Source organism: Crocuta crocuta, unplaced genomic scaffold (genome assembly GCF_008692635.1).
Source record: "Crocuta crocuta isolate KB4526 unplaced genomic scaffold, BGI_CrCroc_1.0 scaffold84, whole genome shotgun sequence".
Lineage (NCBI taxonomy): Eukaryota > Metazoa > Chordata > Mammalia > Carnivora > Hyaenidae > Crocuta > Crocuta crocuta.
The window spans coordinates 7,721,947-7,744,564 of NW_027530213.1; the positions used below are offsets into that span (position 1 = coordinate 7,721,947).

General features: G+C 43.1%; 1 protein-coding gene across 7 annotated transcripts in view; it reads left to right on the plus strand.

The window, feature by feature from the left end:
• SYNJ1 (synaptojanin 1) overlaps positions 1–22,618 on the plus strand; it is an 86,401-nt gene that overhangs the window by 58,646 nt on the left and 5,137 nt on the right. For 2 of the 7 annotated variants that reach the window (XM_077765514.1, XM_077765515.1), the window contains 7 exons: positions 3,628–3,706; positions 7,549–7,711; positions 10,871–11,080; positions 11,929–12,069; positions 15,760–15,830; positions 17,793–17,901; positions 18,125–18,342. In XM_077765514.1, coding sequence (XP_077621640.1) covers positions 3,628–3,706; positions 7,549–7,711; positions 10,871–11,080; positions 11,929–12,069; positions 15,760–15,830; positions 17,793–17,901; positions 18,125–18,342 — 991 coding nt within the window. Of the gene's footprint in view, positions 1–3,627; positions 3,707–7,548; positions 7,712–10,870; positions 11,081–11,928; positions 12,070–12,632; positions 12,672–14,311; positions 14,360–15,584; positions 15,624–15,759; positions 15,831–17,792; positions 17,902–18,124; positions 18,343–22,273; positions 22,298–22,618 lie in introns of all 7 variants that reach the window. The other 5 variants (XM_077765511.1, XM_077765516.1, XM_077765512.1 and 2 more) reach the window with 5 other exon arrangements.

The following is a 22,618-nucleotide window of genomic DNA, read 5'->3' on the forward strand; positions in this document are numbered from 1 at the left end:
CGCTAGAGCACGAACATGAGAGGGAAGGAGCAGGGAGACGGGGAGACACAGAATTGGAAGCAGGCTCCAGGCTTTGAGCTGTCAGCACAGAGCCCAACACAGAGCTCAAACCCACAAACCATGAGATCATCGCCTGAGCTGAAGTCGGATGCTTGACCGACTGAGCCACCCAGGCGCCCCACACTGTTTAATTTTTTAAAGGAGAGTTAGGAGTAAAGCAGAGTGACTTTTCCTCCCTCCGTTTAAGAAATTTGATATTTTAAAGGATTTTAAGTACATTTGATTTCCAACTAACAGAGAAGGCAGCACCATCAGATCAGTCAGGAGTCCTCTATTCCAGTTTTCATTTCCGTTATTGATTTAACCATCTGCCTCTTGCAGAATCAGATGCTTCTTTCCTTGTTTAAAAAAATGTTCTTTTCCAAGTGTACCACAGTTTTGAAAGACTATATGCCATGCGTGTGTTTGAATTTCAGAGGGAAGGGGTTTGATTGCTTTCTGTGCTTTACATCTGCTCACTTAGGTCCCTTCCATAGATATTTGCTGGATAGATCTCTGTACTGGGCGGGATAGTCCGCAGATTGAAGATAGTGTGCTTCCTGTAGAGCCAAGAAGCACGCCAAAGAAACCTGGAGTCCTTTCAGAGAATGAATGAGCAGATAGAGAAGAAATTACATTTATATTTCCCTCAGATCTTCTAACAAAGATCTACCCCAAAGTTTTAAAATAAACAAAAATTTTCTAAAATCCCAAGGCACTCGGAAGTACAGAGTGAAATCTCCGGGTTTACAGATGGCAGAAAGCTTTGCCAAGTACAAACAGCCAAGTTGCCAGGGGCACGATGTGGGCAGCGTAGCAGCAGGTCATGTCCTCGTGAGCAAATGTGAATCACGGCACTGGGCCGGAGAGAATAGGGATGAAAGACTCTGATACAGGAGGGGCAGCTGGGGGGCTCAGTAGGTTGAGTGTCCAACTTCAGCTCAGGTCATGATCTCACGGTTCATGAGTTCGAGCCCCACAATGGGCTCTGTGCTGACAGCTCAGAGCCCAGAGCCTACATCGGATTCTGTGTCTCTCGCTCTCTTTGCCCCTCCCGTGATCATGCTCTGTCTCTCCATGATAGATAAACATTTAAAATAAAAAAAAAATTTTAAAAAGAAAGACTCTGATACAAGAAAAGGACCTGTGTTTATAACCTAGTCTTGAAGGAACTTGGTATTAAGTTGGAGCCAAAAGCTTTCCCCAAAGTGCTTGTCATCATTAGAAAAAGTATTGGTAACAAAACAAGGTATTAACGTAACATAAAACCATTCATACCCCCACACATGGAATGTTCTGCTTGTTACATACCTTCAGACAATGGAAAAATCAGACAATGGAAGTTATTAACAAGGAGAGGACTGCTGTCAGTAAGGCTAAATTGATCATTACCTTTTGTTCTAGAAAAAGACAATGGTTCAGGAGTGACTGAAGTCTCTAAAGTCCTTTATATGTAAGCAAGAGATTCCCTGGACACGTGAATGGGACAGATTTAGATATTTATATTAATTGGGGGGAAATCTAGAAGTTTTTACACTAGTGGGTGAAAATAGGAAGAAAATGCAGCTTCCAAAATGACTTCCATATATCCATGTATATTAGAACCAGAATCTCTTATTTTTTTAATGTTTATACATTTTTTGAGAGAGCGAGCGAGAGAGAATGAGAACAAGTTGGGGAGGGGCAGAGAGAGAGGGAGACAAGGAATCTGAAGCAGGCTCCAGGCCCTGAGCGATCAGCACAGAGCCCGATGTAGGGCTCGAACTCACAAACCCGAGATCATGACCTGGCCGAAGTCGGACACTTAACCGACGGAGCCACCCAGGTGCCCCAGAATCTCTTGTTAAAGTTATGAATACATAAGGAGCACATTGCTAATTAAGGATAGGATCAAGAAATTGGCCCTGCCCTACAACCACAGATGTTTTGGTACCACTATCAAAGAACACACAGAGTAGACGCCCCCTTATCCATGGTTTCAGTTACCTGCGGTCAGCTGTGGTCTGGAAGCAGGTGACCCTCGTTCTGACGTAGCATCAGAAGGTCACTGGTGTCACGTGACAGTGACTACATCACTCCCCTCACTTCATCTCATCACATAGGCATTTTATCATCTCCCATCCACATAAGAAAAAGGGCGGGGACAACATGATAAGGCATTTTGAGAGAGACTGCATTCACATAATTTTTATTATAGTACATTGTTCTATTTTATTACTAGTTCATGTTATTAATGTCTTACTGTGCCTGATTTACAAATTAAACTTTATTGTAGGTATGTAGGTATAGGAAAAACATAGCATAGATAGGGTGTGGTACAGTCTGCAGTTTCAGGTATCCCCTGGGGGCGTTGGAATGTAACTTCTGTGGGTAAGGAAGGTGGGGGGGGGGGCTGTTGTAATGTTTCCAGGTGGGGGGACTGGTGCAGCATGAGTGCGGCCTTTATAGTAGCGATTATAACCTTTGGAGGAGGGATCTTCTCCATTGCCAGCGATATGACGAAGATACCATTCACAGTATTTAAAAAGGAATGATGTCCTAGGTCTTTCAACTGATGGCATCCTGCAGCTCAATAACTTCCATGCCAAAGAAATTGAGTCACTTATCTTCGTCATATTTGGGTGATTGTAGAAATCTGTTCCAGGCCTCTGATTTAGACAGGATAAAGTACTTGTTCATATTTCTGTTTTTAGCCTCTTCCGCTTGCTATCCATAAGCCATGCTTTTGAATCCTAGCTCTGTGTGTGTGTGTCTGTGTGTGTGTGTACATAATTTCCCCTCATCTTTGAAAAATCTGCAGGGATTTCTGATCTTGATTTATATCAGTAGTTCAATGTGTAAAATTGTTTCTATAAATAAGACTGCTAATGTTCTTGTTTTACTTGTTTTTGCATGATAACGTTATTACATGTCAGTGATTGTCTTAATTCAGAACTTATTCTAATGTCCTTTTAGTTTTTTCTTTTGGGCGAAACGGTTTCTAATTTTAAAATTATAAATGTCGAGTCATAGCAAAGGCCGTTGAAGTCCCAAGAGAGTAAATGGCTGTCCCGTGCATAAAGAGAAGGACCATAGTACAGTAAGGCACCGTGGGGCCAATCAGATATGTATATTTTAATGACAGCTCCCCCTCTCTTTCTTGGTCAAGGAAATTTGCTTCAGAGAAGTCACTGAGACCATGAAAATACATAGTACTGGACTCTGGGATCAGGAAATTTGCATTCTAGCCCTGTAACTGTGTCTCCTCGTGGTGGTGTGGCTTTGAACCAGCCACTTATAATCTCTGGCCCTTTTTTCCTTGTCAGTGAAATGAAAGATTAGATTAGCAGGGATCACAAGTGGAGGACCACAGTTCCCTTCTTCTGGCGGGCTGTTTTATTAGCATGGTATTTGAAAGAAATTCAAATTTGAAAGCTTTGAGAAGAAGAGCGCCCTCTGCAGGCCACCAGTGGTTTTCCTGCTCTCCCTGTTGTGTTTTACTTCTGGCCTCCTTAGGCCTTTGTTAATCAATAGTCACTGGGCTGGTTGTTTGACTAGTTATATCTAAGGTATTGATTATTTTTTATTGTTTGTTTTTCTTTCTTAAAGCTTTGTAGAAGACAAAATGTGGGTTACATTTTTGGAGGGAAGCTCTGCCTTGAGTGTTCTGAACCTAAATGGTAAAGAGGTAGGTAGAATTTGTTGATCCTAAGCCATTTTGAAATTCTGTATCCAAAGATTATAGTTGTTTTTTTTTTAAAATTTTTAATGTGTATTTATTATTGAGCCAGAAACAGAGCATGAGTGGCGGAGGGGCAGAGAGAGAGGGAGACACAGAATCTGAAGCAGGCTCCAGGCTCTGAGCTGTCAGCACAGAGTCCAACGCGGGGCTCGAACCCACAAACTGCGAGATCATGACCTGAGCTGAAGTCGGTAGCTTAACTGACTGAGCCACCCAGGCGCCCCCAAAGATGATAGTTTTATAGCCATGCAGCAGGATTATCTAAATGTATTTCCAGTGCAGAACTGTAGAAAACCTTGTGGTGTGCTTTCATATTTCTTATTTAGACCAGGTATCTGACCAGCTTGGAATTATTTTGGTCCTCCCTACAGATACTAACAATTGGTAACAGACTAAGGAGAAAACATGTTACCACCCAACTTGGTTTTTATTATATGGAAACTTTATCAGTTAGGATAGATACTCTGACTCATTTATAGTAGGAAAGATTGCCGTCAAATGAAGGAAATGCTTTATTTACAAGAAAACAAGGGAGAAAAGGGGCTCTTTATCCCTAGGAATGTGTTTTCTTGGCTCGGATCATGGTACCCAGATACCCTTTTCAGGTGTGGGTAAAATAATTCCCATAGATAACAAATCCATCCCACCAAGATATTTTAGAAAGTATTAAATAAGTATTCCTAACCTGTGATTTAAAATGTTACTACGGGGCGCCTGGGTGGCTTAGTCGGTTGAGCGTCCGACTTTCACTTAGGTTATGATCTCGCGGTTCATGGGTTCGAGCCCCGCGTCGGGCTCTGTGCTGACAGCTCAGAGCCTGGAGCCTGTTTCCAATTCTGTGTCTCCCTCTCTCTCTGACCCTCCCCTGCTCACGCTGTCTCTCTCTCTCTCTCTCTCCTAGAAATAAATAAAACATTAACAAAACAAAAACATTTAAAATGTTACTGATGGGGAAAATTTACATCAATTTGGCCTGGGATAGTTTTACTTCCATAAAGTGCTGTGTCTGTCATTTTTTTCTGAACACTTTTAGACACATTCTGTTTCTAAGTATACAATCACTAGACAGGATAGACTAAAATCCGGGCCTGATTTCTCCAGCCGTATGCAACTCATAATGACTTTCCTGAGGCTCCTGTTCTGTCACATTACTTAAACTTCCTTAGAGAAAAAGATTTCCATGTATATATTACTTTTAAAACAGGTTTTATAGGGTTTTATTTGCCAGGTTTTCCTGAATGTAATAGTAATACTCTCTAGCAAAAGTAAGTCCTGAAACACAGAAAAGTATAAAGGAAGAAATAATGAAGAACTCTAATCCTACCATTGCAAAATAATTTCTCCTAACCTTCATCTATGCATATATATATAAGACCCAGTGGGATTATATATACATATGCATATGTATCAACACAAATAAGATCTTGCCATACTTGCTGTTTTCTTACACCTCTTCACTTGAGACTATATCATAGACATTTTTCTTCGTGAGCAAATAGGTCAATTTTACTGTCTGCATTCATTTTGTTATGTGGACAAATACACAAATTTATTTAACAAACTCTTATTAATAGCCAGATTGTTTCTAACTTTTCATTATTAAAACCAGCATTCCAGGGAAGCCCTGTGTACACTATAGCTTTGTGTGCCTGTCCTGTTATTCGTCACCTGAGGACAAATTCCTAAATGTAAATTTGCTGTGTCAGAGAATATAAGTATATTACAGTCTGCCGCTTGTTGCCTAATTGCTCTTCAGAAAGAATGGATCTATTTCCCTTATGCCTCAGATTACCCACCATCTACATCCTAATCGATATTGGGTCATTTCTAACTTTGACAGTCGGAAAAACCAGGAAGTAGTATTTCATTTCCATTAAGATTTTGACTGCTGGCTATCTCAGCTTAGTGTCATTGGTACTTTCTAAATGAATTGCATATGTCCTTAGCCCATTTTTCCCTGGCGTATGACATCGCCCTCAGTGTTAAATTCAGTCCGTTTCCATGTGTGCTGCAGATGTTCCTGTCGATCTTATAACTTTGTTGTGTCTTCAGTGTATGGAAATTACTGATTTTTACATTTGACTCCAGCTTTGGTCTCTTCAAAAGCGTGTTCTCATCCCGTGAGGGTATAAATACTTAAGAGCAACTCTGAAGTTGGCCTCTTCTTTGTCAGCTTGCTCTTTTGCTGAGTATTTCTTTTGTCTTTCTCTGATACTTTCATTTTCCTTGTTTTATATTTTCCCCTCCTCTTCAGCCCTGCCCCTCACCCTCAAGTCTAGTTATCTGTGTTATGCTCTTAGAAAGTACCCACTCTGAACTCCCTAAAAAGATTTTGAAAATTCTGTAAAAATGATGTTTGTGGAAAGTGCCTCATAATGTTTAATTCATCCTTTTGAAAGCTAGATAGTTTCAAATCTCCAGTCTGTTGCCTTTGCTAATAACATTATTTCAGCCTGAAATCTAGGATGTAGTTCTGTAAGAGCTCTTCCATTCCAGGGAAGAATCTGGAAAAAGTAGATGGTGTAAGTGGGGGGGCAACCCACAGGATGACCTTCCTGAGCATGTTCTTTAAAGACCTGTGAAGCCTGTTGCCAAGTTCTGAAGTGGAATCGATTGGGTCTGATAAGCAAGTAAAGAAAAGATTATTAGTTTCTTAGAACGCTGACTTCAAAGCTTATTGCGGACACTAAATTACTGTTAAGAACTACTTCCTGTAGCATTCAGTGCCTTTCACTGTCTCCATCCTGTGCCTTCAAGGAATTCTCACGTCTTTCGATAGAACTTTGGGCCAAGAAAGATCTGTAACCCACAAAGGTGCCAGCTGTCTTCACAGCATGTCGGTCACAGCTACACAGTTCATTTGAAAATACCAGAAAAGTTCACTTATTTTATATACTGCAGAAGCTCTTTAAACGGAGGAAGCTGAAACTGTGTAGGAGAGAGCTTGCATTTTAGAAAGCAGATTTGTTACATGCTATGGTTTCAATGAGAATGGCTTTCTAGTGCACAGCCTCTGATTGACCAAGGAATCTTTTTTTTTTTTAACATTTAGTTATTTATTGAGAGAGAGAGAGAAAGAGAGAGAGAAAATAAGTGTGAGAAGGGGAGGATCAGAGAGATGGAGGGAGAGAATCCCAAGCAGGGTCTGCCCTATCAGCGCAGAGCCCGATGCAGGGCTCAAACTCATGAACTGTAAGACCATGACCTGAGCCACAATCAAGAGTCAGTCACCCAATCGAATGAGGTACCCAGGCACCCCTGACCAAGGGGATTTGTGATTGTCTGCAAGTTTTTTGAAACTATTTTTTGAACACATCAGCAGGACAGTGTGACTTAATCATACTGTATTTGACTGTTTTAGATTATACTTTGGTCTAAAAGCCGCTCACGTTTGTAAGAAAGGCAGAGTGCCGGTCTGTCTCTTCTGTAATTGTTTCACGTAGGAACTGAATATGTGAATCAAAATAAAGAACATATAAAACTATGTGGTGATGTTGTCAGTTGGTTTACATCTGGCCAGGGAAAGATACTGACTCCAGCAAAGGAAACCCGAGTCTCTGTGCATTCTAGAACAGAAGACCTTAGATACAGCAACACAGGCTTGTAAAGGAAAAATTGTGCATGTTTACACTAGTTAAAAATTTAGTATATGTGAGACAGTGTATGTCGAATGGGGTCTAGCTGAAGTAAGCCTGTCCTGTTGCTTAGTATAACGAGAGCAGTCACTTTTTTCCCAGATAATTTTCATGCCGGTGAATGTTTCTTTTCCATCTCTTTTTATCAACTAGTTACTGGGTCGGACTATAACTATTACTTTAAAAAGTCCAGATTGGATCAAAAATTTGGAAGAAGAAATGAGTTTAGAGAAAATTAACGTTCCGTTGCCATCATCGACAAGCTCTACCCTGCTCGGTGAAGATGCGGAGGTCGCAGCAGACTTCGATATGGAAGGTTCGTTTATTGAACACAATTATTTCTCCTCTAGATAAGTGTCCCTCCCAGCAGTGAAGTCTTCGTCTCCAGACATATCCATCTCTTTCTTCTTGCAACACACAGAGCAGCCTTAATTAGATTTTGTTTTGCAGTGTATTGTGTTTATTTTGCCTGTACCTGGACTTCAAACTGCAAACGTGTTTGCCCTCCCGACATTTAAAGGATAAGATCTTTACAAGTGTTAGTTCATGACCTTGTCTGATAAGAGCACAAATTGGTATTTCTGGTGTGTGGTTTGGTCCTACTAATTGCAGTTAAGGTAGAAAAGTAGAAGGTCAAAGTGAGTGTTCTAACAAGAGAAATGAGTTCAAAACAATTACTACAGAAGAAGATATATTTCAAAGCAATTTTAGAAAGATTGTCAAGGTGGCTAGGAGCACATGCATTTGAACCGACCCATGTGAATGTAGCCATCTCAAATGTACTGTTCAGTAAACCACCTGGGTAGTGGTTTCCTTAAATGTGATTAAGAAATGCAGGTGCTTTCTAACACTGTATGCTGTATTATTTTCCAGTAAGATGCATGCCTTGGTTTATAAAGTGACAACCTATCGTCCTGTGAGACCCTGTACATCTAGATAACACATTTAAGGGTTGACCACCTTAGGAAACGGCGCCAGTTTTCACTTTTCTCTATTCATTTGTGACTTCATCCATACATTTATGTCATACCTTTTATGTGCCAACTGCATACCAGGTGCTGGAAATTCAACAGATGTCAGCCTCGCCCTTTCAGAACTCTTAGCTTAGTGGTGTTACAAGTGAGCAGGCACTGAGAATCCCGTGACAGCAATGTGGCCAGCGACTCACGGGACAGTTGCCTATCCCAGACTTGGGAAGTTGGGAACGGTTTCCCAGAGGAATGGAAATTGAGGTTGAGAATCTAAAGGCTGGGTGAGAATTAGATGAGAGAAGGTAGAGAGGGAAACCTAGGAAGAAGGAATGCGCAAGACCGAAGAGGGGAAAGCCTCAAAGTTCTTCCATAAATCTGCTCATGAGGAACTAAATGGGGAGAAAAGGAAGCAGGAGGGGAGGCAGTGGGGGCTGGGAGACGGATGTGGTTTCGATCATGTCACTCTGAGGTGCCTTTGGAGCCTGCTGGGCCCACATGTAGGCTGTGGGTACGTGGGCCAGGTGCTCCGCAGAGAGCTCTGCGCTCACGGGGTTGCTGTAATAGCAGTGACAGCCATGGCTAGTCATTAGCTTGGCCAGAAGGGCTACATAGAGATGGGAGAAAACTGGTCCTGGGAACGAGCAGAGAAACACAGATTTTAAGGACAGGCAGAAGGCGGCTGCTCTTAAAAGGAAAATGAGAAGAAACAACTAAGAAATGTCAAAGACCCAAAAGATTGGGCTAAAAATCAAGGCAAGTGATAACAAAGGAGGCATAGTCAGCAGAGTCCTGTGTCACAGAGAGATGAGGAGGAATGGGGGCCACTACTTGCCCTTTGGATTTAATAACAGTGAAAGAGGCTGTTGGGGACACTCGTGAGAGTACTTTCAGCGCAGCGATGAAGCCAGATGGTGGTAAATAGAGGTGTGGGCAGACGACGAAGGAGCGGAGATGGGGGGTGGCGGAGAGAAAAGGGCAGTTGCTCCAGGGAGATTGGGGGTCCAGGGAGTGCTGTTTGAAATGAGGGAGGCTTGAGAATGCTTCCTGCTGATGGGAAGGGCGGACAATGTTGGGGACCAGCAGGGGAGGAGGCACGAGAGCGCAGGTCACTGAGGAAACGGGGGATGGGCAGGACCCCCGCTGTTTCATCCACAGAGACCTAAGTGCAGCCGCGGGATTGGACTCCAGCCTGGCAGCAGGTTGTCCAAGGAGCCGGGGCCCATCTTAGGGCTTCCCTTTCCTCTATCAAGTGTTACAAGTGTAGGCCATCTGCGGGCCTAGGGCAACCCGCTGTTTCAGGAAGAGCTGAGAAGTTACGAGATAAAGCTTCCGAGACAGAGTCGGGGGAGAGCCAGTCACAAAACTGTGGCTTGCCAGGCGGCTTTGGGATCCCAGAGGAGGCTGAAGACTGCAAATTTAATGGCACTGCGAGCGTCAGCACCATGTGATCCCCTCAGTAGCAGTGCTGGAAGAGACAGGTGGGACAAAATGGCAGTGCGGGGGGGCGGGGGGGACAGGAGAGTGACGTGCCATAGAATGTGAAGTCAGCTTCCCCAGAGCAGAATCGGACAGGGGACAGGGGCCCGGATCCTGATGAAGCCAGGAGAGGAAAGGGTAACCGAGGGCGAGGGCCGGGAGGCCGGGAGCCAGGGGTCAGGATGAAGTGCAGGGAGTGGTGTTTCAGCAGGAGTGCGGCTGTGAGGGCTGCGGGTGTGTGAGTGGAAGAGGGGAAGGACAAGACCGGGCACTCGGGCTGTCGATGCGTTACCGTCTCGGACTTCGATGTCACCCAGGAAGATGGCAGGACCCAACTGCCGTCCTGCTCTCTGCTTAGAATCCTGGGGGAATGGTTTCAAGTGACCGGGAGGATGGAGGTTGGGGATCATGACCGCAGGGGGAGTGTAGAGGGTGTTCCGTGGACTCCGGCTGGCATAGCCTCAGAGACGGAGACCCGTCTGTTCAGGACTGGAAGGTTAATGCTCTGAGATTGGAACGAGGTTGCAAGGGGGCACCCTGGCTCTACTTTCTAGCCTTGAGGAAAGGGAGTTGGGGGGAGCTCAGGGGGAGTGGGGTAGAGACTTTTGGGGAAGGGTGTGCGGCTGCTGTAAGGGTTGGGGCCGAGCTGAGGGCCAGGGAAGGGAGCGGTTCCACGGAGCACTTAGGAAGGTTTGGAAGGAGAGCAGTGAACGCTAGATCAGCAGCGCTGAGATGGCCGGGCAGTGGCTCCTGGAAGCCGTGGTCACCCAGCTCTAGCTGTTGGTCACCGCTGGCATGCCGGTGCTCTGAGGTAACAGGCTGTCTTTAATTACCTTTTCTCTGAGGGCGCTGGTACTAATTCCAGTTCTGTACATACACAGTTTTTGCATGTGTCTACATACGTATGCATGTCTGCAGTGCCATAACGTGGACACGTTTATGCTGTGTACTGAACCCCTCAAAACCTGGATTGGCGCAGTCTCTGGGAAAGTTGAAGCGGTGCCATTTTGATAACCTTGTGTCCTTAGGCGACGTGGATGACTACAGTGCTGAAGTTGAGGAAATTCTTCCCCAGCACCTGCAGCCGTCCTCCGGCTCCGGCCTCGGCACGTCCCCCGGCTCTTCACCCCGGACCAGTCCCTGCCAGTCGCCGACGGTACCAGACGGTCCTGTGCCTGCCCTTCCCATAAGACCGAGTCGGGCGCCGTCAAGAACTCCTGGGCACCCAGCTTCACAAGGTGCGTATTTTATTCAGCGTTGCGTACGCCCTTCCCTAGCTGATACATTTGATTTCAGATGGTCAGATCTCTGTTGCCTTCAGATCTGTACCGTGTTTTCTACGTACAGGAAGAGGGAACTTTGTAGGTGGCAAGCCCTAAGTGGAGAGGAAGCTCCCCGTCACTTCACTCGATGAGAATTCTTCTTGCACTTTTTTCTATGTGCTTAGGTTTACCCGTGTCTTAAAACGGATGTATTTCTATCACTATAGTAAGAATTCATAACTATCTGGGCTTATGTATATTTCTGTATATAACCTATATTGTAGTCTGAAGTAAGAAGAGACAAAAACAGTTTTGTTTTGTTTTTTAATTCAAATTTGTAGTCATTATTCCCCAGAGTTGGAATATCTGTCTCTGGAAATTGTTACGTCACATGATTAAATCACTGTTCCACGCTAACCAACATCTCCAGAAGATGCCCTCCATTTCATGAATTTCTCCAGTTCTGCCATTCTGCTCTTAGAGGCCTGGCTTCATTCGTTAGACTCAGGATAAGCTCAGGTACAGAGAAGAGATTCCTGTTTCCTTCCTGGATTGCCAATGACTTCGTTCAGCCAACACCGTGTACCGCCCTGACGGGGCCACTCGGGAAAGCAGTCCCCAGCGCCTAGGGCCTGGGCGAGGCGTCCACACGGACCTGGCACCATTGCGTCCACTGCCTCCACGGCACCCAGGCGGAATTTAACGCACAACCGCTTCCGTTATTCGTATCAAAAATGAGCAAAATCGAGAATTTATCCTGCGTACTGGGAAGTACCGTACCTTCGCACTCACATCCACTGATCTCACCCGCTGTGCTTTTTTAGGTTCTCCTGTTGACGCTCTACCAGCAACACAGCTGCCGCAGAAAGACTCTCAGACCTTGGAGCCCAAGCGGCCTCCTCCTCCCCGCCCAGTGGCCCCTCCTGCGCGCCCGGCCCCCCCCCAGAGACCACCCCCACCTTCAGGTAAGAAACCTTGTGTTTTCCATCTCTGCTAGACTTCACAGCGTCCTCCATTCTCTTCTCCGGTGTTTTGCATGTTTTCAAAGCTCTAGCTTCTAGATTTTATTACTTTTCTCTCATTGCTGCTACTGCCTCAGCCTTTCTCTAAGGAGCAAGGTAGGCACCTCGGAACAGGTAAAAGGAGTGGTTCCCAACTAGATTTCTGTAAAAGGCTTCTAGCTGCCTTCTTACAGGGGTGCACGAGATGTTTGTTTTGTTTTTGCTGATTTGATGCGGTTGTATTAACTTCTGTAAGATATATCATTAGAACTAAGAACATACATGTACTTATTTACCATCAAGTTTTATAGATTTGCTTAAATACTCTTTTTAAGTAAGTTCAGTGTTGCTACTTAAATTGTTAGAAGTATTTGTATTAAATAATAGCTTTTTTATAGTACCAAGATACTAAGGTGTAGTTCCTACATGATATTAACAACCGTGAATACTGTAATAAATCTTCGACATTTCAGTTTTTTATTTAATGTCATTTCCTTTCTGCTGCATATTTTCTTACGAACTCTAAGGGGCTAGGAGTCCTGCACCTGCTAGAAAGGAAATTGGAGGTAACCGTTTATCTTTGTCCTAATATACGCATCTTGCTTCATTCATGTTTTGGAATTTGATCCCTGTAACTAAAAAAAAAAATTCAGATTTGTTTCATAAAAGTCAAAGTGAATGATATGTATACTCCCAAGTTAAAAATGGCTCCGAACTTTCCCTCTATTCCTGTTAAGTAAAAGAGTTTAGTTTTATTAGGGAATACAGCATTTTCCAGGTAGATGTAGTTGAATTACCCTATCAAGGACCAATATAGTTTTTGCTTAACAAATATAGTTAGTTTGGTGCCAAAGATTTAATTCCCCCGAATCACATTAATTTCCAAAGGAATTCAGGTATAGTAAATATAGAACATTTTCCAAGTATTTGATTGATCGTGCTCTAGTACATTCCTTCTCTAGAAGCTCAGCAAATCTAGTGATCAGCAAAATGTCCAGGAATGCAACTTAAAGTGATAATTACCCGAAACATATCTTTCATTTTTCATGACTATATCATAGCTTGTCATAAAACTTAAGCTTCACTTCTTTTTTAATACAAGAGTGATTTTTTCCTAAAAGGAAATTTTTATTAACAGATGGGTCACTCTTTTAAAAAGTGTACTTTATTTGGCTTACATGAAAATTTCTCACAAAACTCCGTCAGAGGTATGCATTTGACAAGTTCGTTGAATCTGCCTCTCAAGAGAGGATGGGCCAGGTTATCATAATTCTGAAGAAGAGCCTTTACAAATCTCCTGTGAATATTTTGAAGGCTCACTAGACATGTGTGGTTGCTCTGTTTCTGTTCTGGCCGCCGAATGCCAAGTCGCATGTTATCACAGGCTGTCTTTGCTCGTGCGCAGGTTTAGGGACTTTGTAAGAAAAGTAGAGCTCAGTTATTTCCGCAGAATACCTCCAGGGGACCATTTCTCCGTCAGCTTGCAAAAAACCTTAATGTTCCCCATTTTAAACTCCCGCCTTTATTTATATTTTTAGGATAAGTTCTGTTTATCCTCTTCCTGTAATTAGGAAAACAACTTGCTGAAAATAAATTTTTAAATGAATTTGTGAAAAAGTTATATCAAACTTAGAAATCGGATTTAATTTTTAAAAACTGCTTCTTTTCACAATTCTTTCATAGGCAATGTTTGCAGCTTATTTTTTTTAACCCTATAAGGCGGTAACTTAGAGAAAATCACTATAGTACTTTTAGAGTTTTCTTAAAATAATGCATCAAAAACTAACTTCTAAGAAACTAATATGTAATATAGTCTCATAGAAATTTAAAATGAAATTGAAGCTGATAATTTTTTCCTTTTTGACTGTCAAATATTAGAGCTTTTTATTCTTGATTTAACTGTGACTGTAACAAGAAATCCTAAAGGCTTTCATGAAGATATTTTAAAATTCCCTAGTAATCTCAGCTGTAAAAAGAAAACTGTCATCCCCTTTGTATCCCGTTTGAGGAAAACGGGGCCTGGGGTTTTGGGCAAGGCACCCAAAGTCACTTGGGTTTGTAGTGATATCTTTGAAGCAATGTAAAGCAGTAAAAGAACCTTTTTGGCAAAAGTCAGTGGAAGGAAGAAATTGTTTCGTGTGCCTGCCTTTCGATCTGTGCCTTGGGCCCTGCACAAATACACAGCTTCTGTTCTTTCTCTAAAAAGGTGTCGGAGCCCCTCCCAGCCCTGGGGCAGCTAGGCGAGAGATGGAAGGTAACACGACTTCTGCACCATAGAAATGGACCTCTCATCTCACTTCTAAGTGTCAGCCCCCCAGTGTGTAAAGGCACACTAAATCTGCCCTCGGTCTGCGTGTAAACCTCCCCACCCCCCCTCCTGTACACCGTGTAACCTTGTACTTTTTCTCTTCTCATTCTGTGTTGTGGATAGTTTCTAACAGGTGACCCATTTAATCTCCCTACAACTCTTAGTGTTGTTTTGCCCTCTGTTTTGTGTATATTTTCATACCTCGTTAGGATGTGAAAATACTGCACAATGGTATTTTAAGAAGAATGCCTTTCAAAATTCTTTTCAGAGTAAGTCAGAAATGTACTACACCAACTCTGAAGTTTGAAAAACTAATAATTGTAATTAAATCCTGCTGATTCCAGTCCAAGACTAAGTATTTTTGTGGGTAATTTCAAATAACATAAATTCTTTTATGCATAATGACGCTGAACTAAAGTTGCTTAAAAGACCTAAGACTAGAAGACAGCAATTGCACTTGAATTTCCTTTAAAAAAGAATAGATTTGAGATGTCACCCTTGTTGGCACCCACCCCCCACTCCTTTTGGCCCCTAAAATTAATATCATTTCATTCTCCTCTACCTTTCTAGTGAGTTTGAGCCACATATTAACACTGTCTTCCATACAGCAAATACTTAGTTGTAAGATATGCTTACCTTCTACCTTAATCGTGGGATTTTTGTTGTGGAAGTCGAAAAGATCTCATTGTAAGATGTCTTTATCCACAGTGGTATCTACAGCATGAAGTTCTAAAACAGTGTTGTTAGGAGCCCCTGGGGTAACTCGGAAAGTGCTGTTTGCCCAGGAGCTCTGTCTGCCAAACTCTGAGAAGCAGTGAGGTCACATCTTGTGACCATTCACGGAGGCCGACCTTATGTGTTCAAGGTTCACAGGAGAGAACTCTGCTAGGAAAGTCACCTTAGGAAGTAACCCTGTGAGTGAGGTATCAGACCGAGGGCTAAGCTGTCTCTCCCACAATACTTCCCTAGAAGTATTTTAATTTTTCTCTCTTGTGGGGACATTCCCTTCAGGAGTGATAATAGCCTTCATCATTATCCAAAGCAGCGTACCTTTGGTTTCCATCTCACGCCCCCATTTGTGCTGGTAACGAAACAGAACAGCCAACTGATGTTACGCAGTGTTGCTTGACTGTTTACTTATGACTCATTTCTTTCCCTTCCTGCTTCAAAGCACCCAAAAGCCCTGGAACGACACGGAGAGATAATATAGGTAAAAACACTTGAATTTAGCTACGTAATCTTAAAACTGGACCATTTAGACGCTTGGGATTTAAGTACATGGTTTCTTGTGTCTTTCTTTCTTTAAAAGAACCTAAATACCTATGGTGGGATGTCTTTGTTTTCAGGACGCACTCAGCCTATACCTCAGGCAGGACTTCCGGGCCCAGGACCTGCTGGATACAGTGCAGCCAGACCGGTAGGCAGCACCTAGCCTGGGAGCCTAGAGGTTCAGGTTCTAGGTCCCGGTTTGCTGTTAGTCAGACGTGTTACCTTGGAAAATCATGTGGCCGGTCAAGGCCAGGTTTCCCCAACTCCAAAATGAGGGAGTCGCACTCGTGACCTCCAGAGAGCCTTTCAGCTGTAACGTTGTAGCACACTCGTCAAAAATAACGCAATACACTTTATCATTTGAATAAGAGTGACGCCTGTAAGTAATGGTGGCCACTAAATAACTTAGAATCTTAACATTTATTAGACGGCGATGAATTTGGGCAGCGTTTTAAGGTATTCTCTGAGTAATTAATGCGGATATAAAGTCATCCTTCAATAAGAAAGATTTTAAAACTAGATTGCAGGAGAAAAAATTCATAGTAAGAGTCTATATACTAAAACCGGCTCTGAAGGGAGTAAAGTAGGAGAGCAGATGGCGTTGCAGGGTTTTCCCCTTCCTTAGATCTGTGCTTTTCCGTGTTCATCATGTGCTCTCGTAGACCCGTCACTATCCTAACATTTACCCTAGTGAAGACTTTCGCTGAGGTCTCACAAGTAAGTAGTAAACGGAAATGGAAACCACAGTCAGTGCCTCATCTAGTGGCTCCTGGGACCGCTGTGGGGGAGGCCCTGGAGCTGGAGAATGGGCTCTGGGGCTGGACCCCCAGGGGAAATGTAGGGGTCACTTCTAATGAAACCGCTCCTGGTTCCTAGGAAGGAATTGTCATAAAATTTCCGAGGTAGGAATCCCTTGTCTTTTCTGTAGTAACTGTCCAGTTAACATCCACCCTAGAAGTTCTTTACTGTGTGTAATAGTACACTCCAAATTAAAGTGTCTGTGGAATATACCTATAGGTAAATACACACATACACACCCCTACAGATATCTATAACCCATTCTCCTTTTCTCAGAAAAGGGAAAGTTGCTATTCACTGGCTTTACCAGCACACTTCCCACAAGCACTTTAGATAATGCCATAAGACTAGGGAAGGTAAGTCACAGGATTTTGTGATTGCAATAATAACTTTTGCCTAAAATAAGAAATATGGGGGACTTAGAGGCTCCAGCAAACTTATGAAGATAGACAACATACGTTTCACCAGAGTCTCTCTCTTTTTAAATTTTTTTAATGTTTATTTTAAAAATTGTTTTAATGTTTAATGTTTATTTATTTTTTAGAGAGAGAGACAGAGTGTGAGCAGGGGAGGGGCAGAGAAAGAGGGAGACACAGAATCCAAAACAGTCTCCAGGCTCTGAGCCGTCAGCACAGAGCCTGTCGTGGGGCTTGGACTCGTCAACCAGGACATCATGACCTGACCCAGAGTCAGGCACTTAACTGACCGAGCCACCCAGGCGCTCCTCACCAGTGTCGCTCTTAATTAATTTAGCACATTGGTTTAGTCATTCAAGAGTTTTTACTTCTGTGTTTGAAAAAGAAAAAAACCCTTAGGGTGTGGATTTTCTTAAGCCTCTTAGTTGTTGCACGCATGTGCATCCCTCTCCCTGTGAGCTGAAACAGCATGCCTGTCCCCGGTGAGGGCCCCGCTGCACATGGGGAAGATCAGGCCACCACCCCCCTGCCCGGCACACCCGAGCTTCGCTCCTGGCCTTACCTTCCAGCTTAGTGGCCTCGGGAAAGTTGTATACATTTCTTCTTCGTCATTTAAAATAGACATGATAAACAACACCTGCCTCTGGGCGGTATTTTGAAGATGCAATGGAAGTGCCTCTATGGTGCTTAATTGCCAGTGTGCCTGGCACCTAGTAAACAGTCCAAAAGGAAAAAGGAAGGTTTTAAAGTGTACGACTCTAAATAGCAATTAAAATGACGGGATGGGGGCTAATGCCCGAGAGGTGACGAGATGAGATACAAAAGCAAGTGTTTTCTCAAAATCTTATCTGGTGGAAATAAGCAAGTGTCTCAGATGTTGTGTTTCCCGTCTGCAGACTATCCCGCCCCGGGCCGGAGTGATCAGCGCCCCGCAGAGCCATGCCCGGGCATCTGCAGGGAGACCCGCTCCTGAGAGCCAGAGCAGACCGCCCGAAGGACCGAAAGGTAGACCGGGGTTTAGAAATGCCAGTTTTGCTCTGAGCTCTTTCACCTCTCCTTCTGCCTTCTGTCACATCTCACCTTCCTTCTCTGGGCCACAGGCAGGGAGGCCGCAGGTGGGGGAGCAGCGGGGCAGGTGGGGAGGCTGGAGCCTCCCGAGGCCTCACCAAGGGAAGAACAGCAAGTGGTTCTCCAGACCGGGCCTGACATCCGAAAACTCACTGTTTAGGTTCGGTTCTTCTTCCCGAGCCGCTGAAGCCTCAGGCCGCGCCCCCTGTGCAGCCTGCTCTGCCCCCACCCGTTCAGAAGATGCAGGAGCCCCTGGTCCCCGTGGCAGCACCTCTGCCTCAGTCGGCGGCCCCCCAGCCGGGCTTGGAGACCCCGCCGCAGCCGCCCCCTCGGAGCAGGTCGGCGCACAGCTTGCCCCCGGAGCCTTCGCCGCCACAGGTGAGGCCCACCCGTGAATGGGACTGCACCTTAGGTGCCTTTGGTGCAGTCTTCACGTGTACTTCCCTGTGCTTCCCTTGGACCCAGGGTTCTCAGAGAGCAAGCCTGGAATTGGGTTCTTGCTCGAATTTCCAAGGAGTTCCCAGGCTCCTTTATCTTGCTCATATTTAAAGCATTTGTGACTTTTTCATCTTTTTAAATGCCCACTTTACTTTGGATACTTAGTACCTTAGTACAAACAACAGCAGTCACAGCTTGTTGCTCACAACTGATACATTAGTGTTGCTTTTCACCTTCTGGAGGGGGAGGCCTTCCCACTGGCAGGGTGGTTAACTTCCAGTACACAGAGAATAATCCCTGTGCTCCTCAGATGCCAACACTAGCTCTTTTCTGAGCCGCAGCTGGCACTGGGGTCTTCAGGTATTTCTGTTTTGGGGGTGCAGCAGTGGGCTTATTTACCAAGTAACAACCATCAAAAGAATAAGGGCCCCTCACTGGTGTCACACAGAAGACAGTGCCATTTCCTTAGTGGGGGACAGCTGTAGGATCACAAGGGTTCTTGTTACGTCGGCGTGACCTCAGGTTGGAAAGACTTTGGTGCATATATACAGAGTAACTTTAATACGGGGATGATCATGCAAGGTAAGTTGTTTTATTTTTATTTGGATGCCATTTTACTTCATTTTGCTACATACATTCTGGTAAAATTGTTAAAATAAAATTCGTTGAGTAAGAACATTCTTTGTTGTCTAGCCTTACATTTTATTTTATCCTATTGTTTTAACTTAAAACTGTTATCAAGGCCAAATGAATGTGTCAGGCTTAATAAGTCTTCTCTTTTTTGCGGGCAAGCACATTTATAAGTTGAGCACATTTATAAATACTAGTTTACATCCATCTTTACAGCTTTCTAGATATGCCCAGCTAGTAGGCAGAAGTTGCCAGTCCCTTATGCTTCTATATGGTGAAAAACAGATGCTAAAGTAAATACAAGTCTTTTTTTTTTTTTTTTTTAAATTTATTTCTAGGAGAGAGAGAGAGAGACAGCGTGAGCAGGGGAGGGTCAGAGAGAGAGGGAGACACAGGCTCTGAAATAGGCTCCAGGCTCTGAGCTGGCAGTCAGCACAGAGCCCGACACGGGGCTTGAACCCACGAACTGCGAGATCATGACCTAAGCGAAAGTCGGACGCTTAACCGACTAAGCCACCCAGGCGCCCCAGTAAATACAAGTCTTAAAATGAATATTGTTAGCAGTTAGCACTTTCTCTTTAGACAGTTGGTCACATTTATAAAAACTAAAGCAGGATATATAATTGAAAGAGATAAAATGTTTTCTTAAGCTGCTTAATACCATAAAGTATTCTACATTTTTTAGTTCAGAATATTGAGGATGTTGACAGTGTATAAAAATTGCAGAAATCCTTCAGACAATAAATGTCCACTATTCTTTTCTCTCTGCGGATCCACTTTTAGTGAGTCGTGAATTTGTCTTCTCTTTTTCTTGTAACGTGTACTATCCTATTTTGTTAAATGTAGTTGGAGGGCAAAACACTTTCAAACTAGCCACCTTAGAGCGTTTACTACTGTTTTAAGACAGAAAGTAAGCATCTATTTCATAGGAAAGGGAACCTCAATTCCTAAAAGTCTGTAATGGTTTAAGTATTCTTAGACCAATATGAACACTGGAAAACTGAAAAACTGGAGAAAAACTCTGAAAAAAACAGAGAAAAGCAAACTGTTCAGTAAGATTGCGGTTTTCAGTAGAAAATCGTAACACAAAAGTACTACAGGACGAATATTCCATTCACTACCACATTATCATTTTCTTAGGTCATTTGGTTTCTGTTTTCTGTTGGGATGGGTACGGTGATTTGGTGGCAGACAGCCTGTGCTTTGTGTGTGGCCTAGTAGAGAATGTTCTTGAGTCTTGTGTGATTCATTTCATTGAAACTACCCGGGATGTTTGTTTTAAATTTTAAATATTTTTTTGGCCTCAGTCATTGAGATCAGATTCCTCCAAACATTACACACACACACACACACACACACACACACACACGCACACTTTCTTGGGGGAGCAGGGTCCTTGTTTATGTGCAGACTGTCTTTGGGAAGGATCACAAAGTGGTTAACAGTTTCTTCCTAGAGAGCTAGAGGGCCGGAAGGAAGGAGAGGCATTTTACCCATTTATACCTCTTAAATTTTGAACCATAAGAATAATGCCTGTTCAAAAGATAAGAAACATCTAAAATTTAAAAATTGTTTTCAATGGCTATAGGTTGAAAAATTTAATTCTCATCTATAGGATGAGAATTTAAAGTACAATATATTTGATGTTTTGGTGATCTATGAAGTAGTCTTAGAATTTAACACTGAATAATGTTTACAAGTCTTTATTATTAATTCTGCCCAAAATATACAAGGTATTTAAAATATAAAAACATACATGGCCTAGTGCTTTTTATTATCATTTAAATGGTTTTTTTACTCTATAGTTTGATATAGAAAAGACCCTTCCGATTCAAATGATCATATAATATGTGCAAAACGTAGAAACGCCTCACTTACCGGCCTGACTTCTGGCATCTTGGTCATTTGATTGTCATCTAAGATCCTGAAGTTAGGAAAGCCAACAGGAAGTAGAGTAACAGCCTCACTACCATACTGTCGCCATGATGGCTGACAGTGAGAGAAGACACCAAGTAGGAAATCTCAGCATTCTTAATCTATTAATACCTCCTACCTTCTATCACTGCCAGAGCCCATACACAGAACCCTGAGATCATTGAGAAAGTATTCATTTAAATCCAGGAGTCTTGTTTTGGGTAGTCAGGAAACTCTGTTAATGCCTAATACGTTTTAGAATGATGTCTCCCTCGATTGTCAGAATGGGTTTTGGTATCTTAAAATGAGGTAAGCTTTAGATATTGGGGAAGATTTGCTCAAAACTGTTGTTGAGCCTACTGTTGTTTTTTTTAAATACTGCTGTGGTACGGAAAGATGATTTCATTTTTAAATGACAAAATTTCTTACATTATTGTACCTTATAACTAATAAGTTACGGGATGAATTAATGATCGTATCCTCCTTCTGAAAATTTGAGTAATGTATAATATGCCTGGGTCCTGGTCATTTTGTTACAATACATACTGATGTTCAGTGGGGTCGTACTTCTGTGAAGTGTTGCCATCTTCTACATTTCCTCTAATGGTGAGAAACCAGTGGGCGATTTTGTGGCTGTGTCCTACTCATCTTGGGCTCTGCCATGACAAAATGCCAAAAACTGGGTGGCTTACACAACAGAAATGTGTGATCTCACAGTTCCAGAGGCTCGAAGTCTGAGATCAGGAGGCCAACTCAGTTGAGTTCTGGTGAGGGTTCTTTTCCCAGCTTGCAGGTAGCTGCCTTCTCACTGCGTGCTCACATGGCCTTCCCTCAGTGCTTCCGGGGTGGGGGGAGAGCAACTCTCTGACGTGTCCTTCCATGAGGGCACTAATCCCTCATGAGGCCAACCCATGGCCTCATCCAACCCCACTTACCTCCCAAAGGCCCCACCTCCAAATACCCGTCACATTGAGGATTAGGGCTTCACCATGTGAATTTGTGGGGACACAAACATTCAGTCCATAACAGACTGCTTAGAATATCTTAGAGCTCCAAAAACCTATTTGGATTACTACTTTTGTTTTGAAGGTCATCAACCTCTGGCAGAATTACCTAATTCAACGATACTTTTTTTAATTCAAAATTACAGAAGAAATTGGAGTTGTCTCTTGAACTCACGCCATAATTTGCAAATGTTGCCGCCATCAGGGTCTGTGTACAATGTAGAGATAAAAGCATTTCGAAGACTGAATGTTAGGGTTGCTGTTTTGGTCTCAGATTGTCCTCCTAACTCTTTCCTTTGATGTCTGTGTTCCCTTTCTCAAAGCAGGAGCAACCATCAGGGTAACAGGTATCGGATTATTTCTCAATCTTATCTGTGCTTTTCATCTGTCTTAGCACATTAGATGTATGAATCTTCTGCTTCATACATCTAAGGTTTCACCCATTTTTAAAACCACCCGTCCACATTAATAAATTCTATTATCATACCATAAACCTTTTTTTTTCCTTAGTATTTCAAGTTTTTAGGAACCACTTTAGTTCTTATTAAAGCTTTACCATTTTTTTTGCCTTTTTTTTTTTTTTTTTTTGGAAATTAACAAAACTAAAAAGTGTAACTTCCAGATGGGGAAGCTTTAGGTATACAGAAGCCTGTCTGACAGTGACCAAA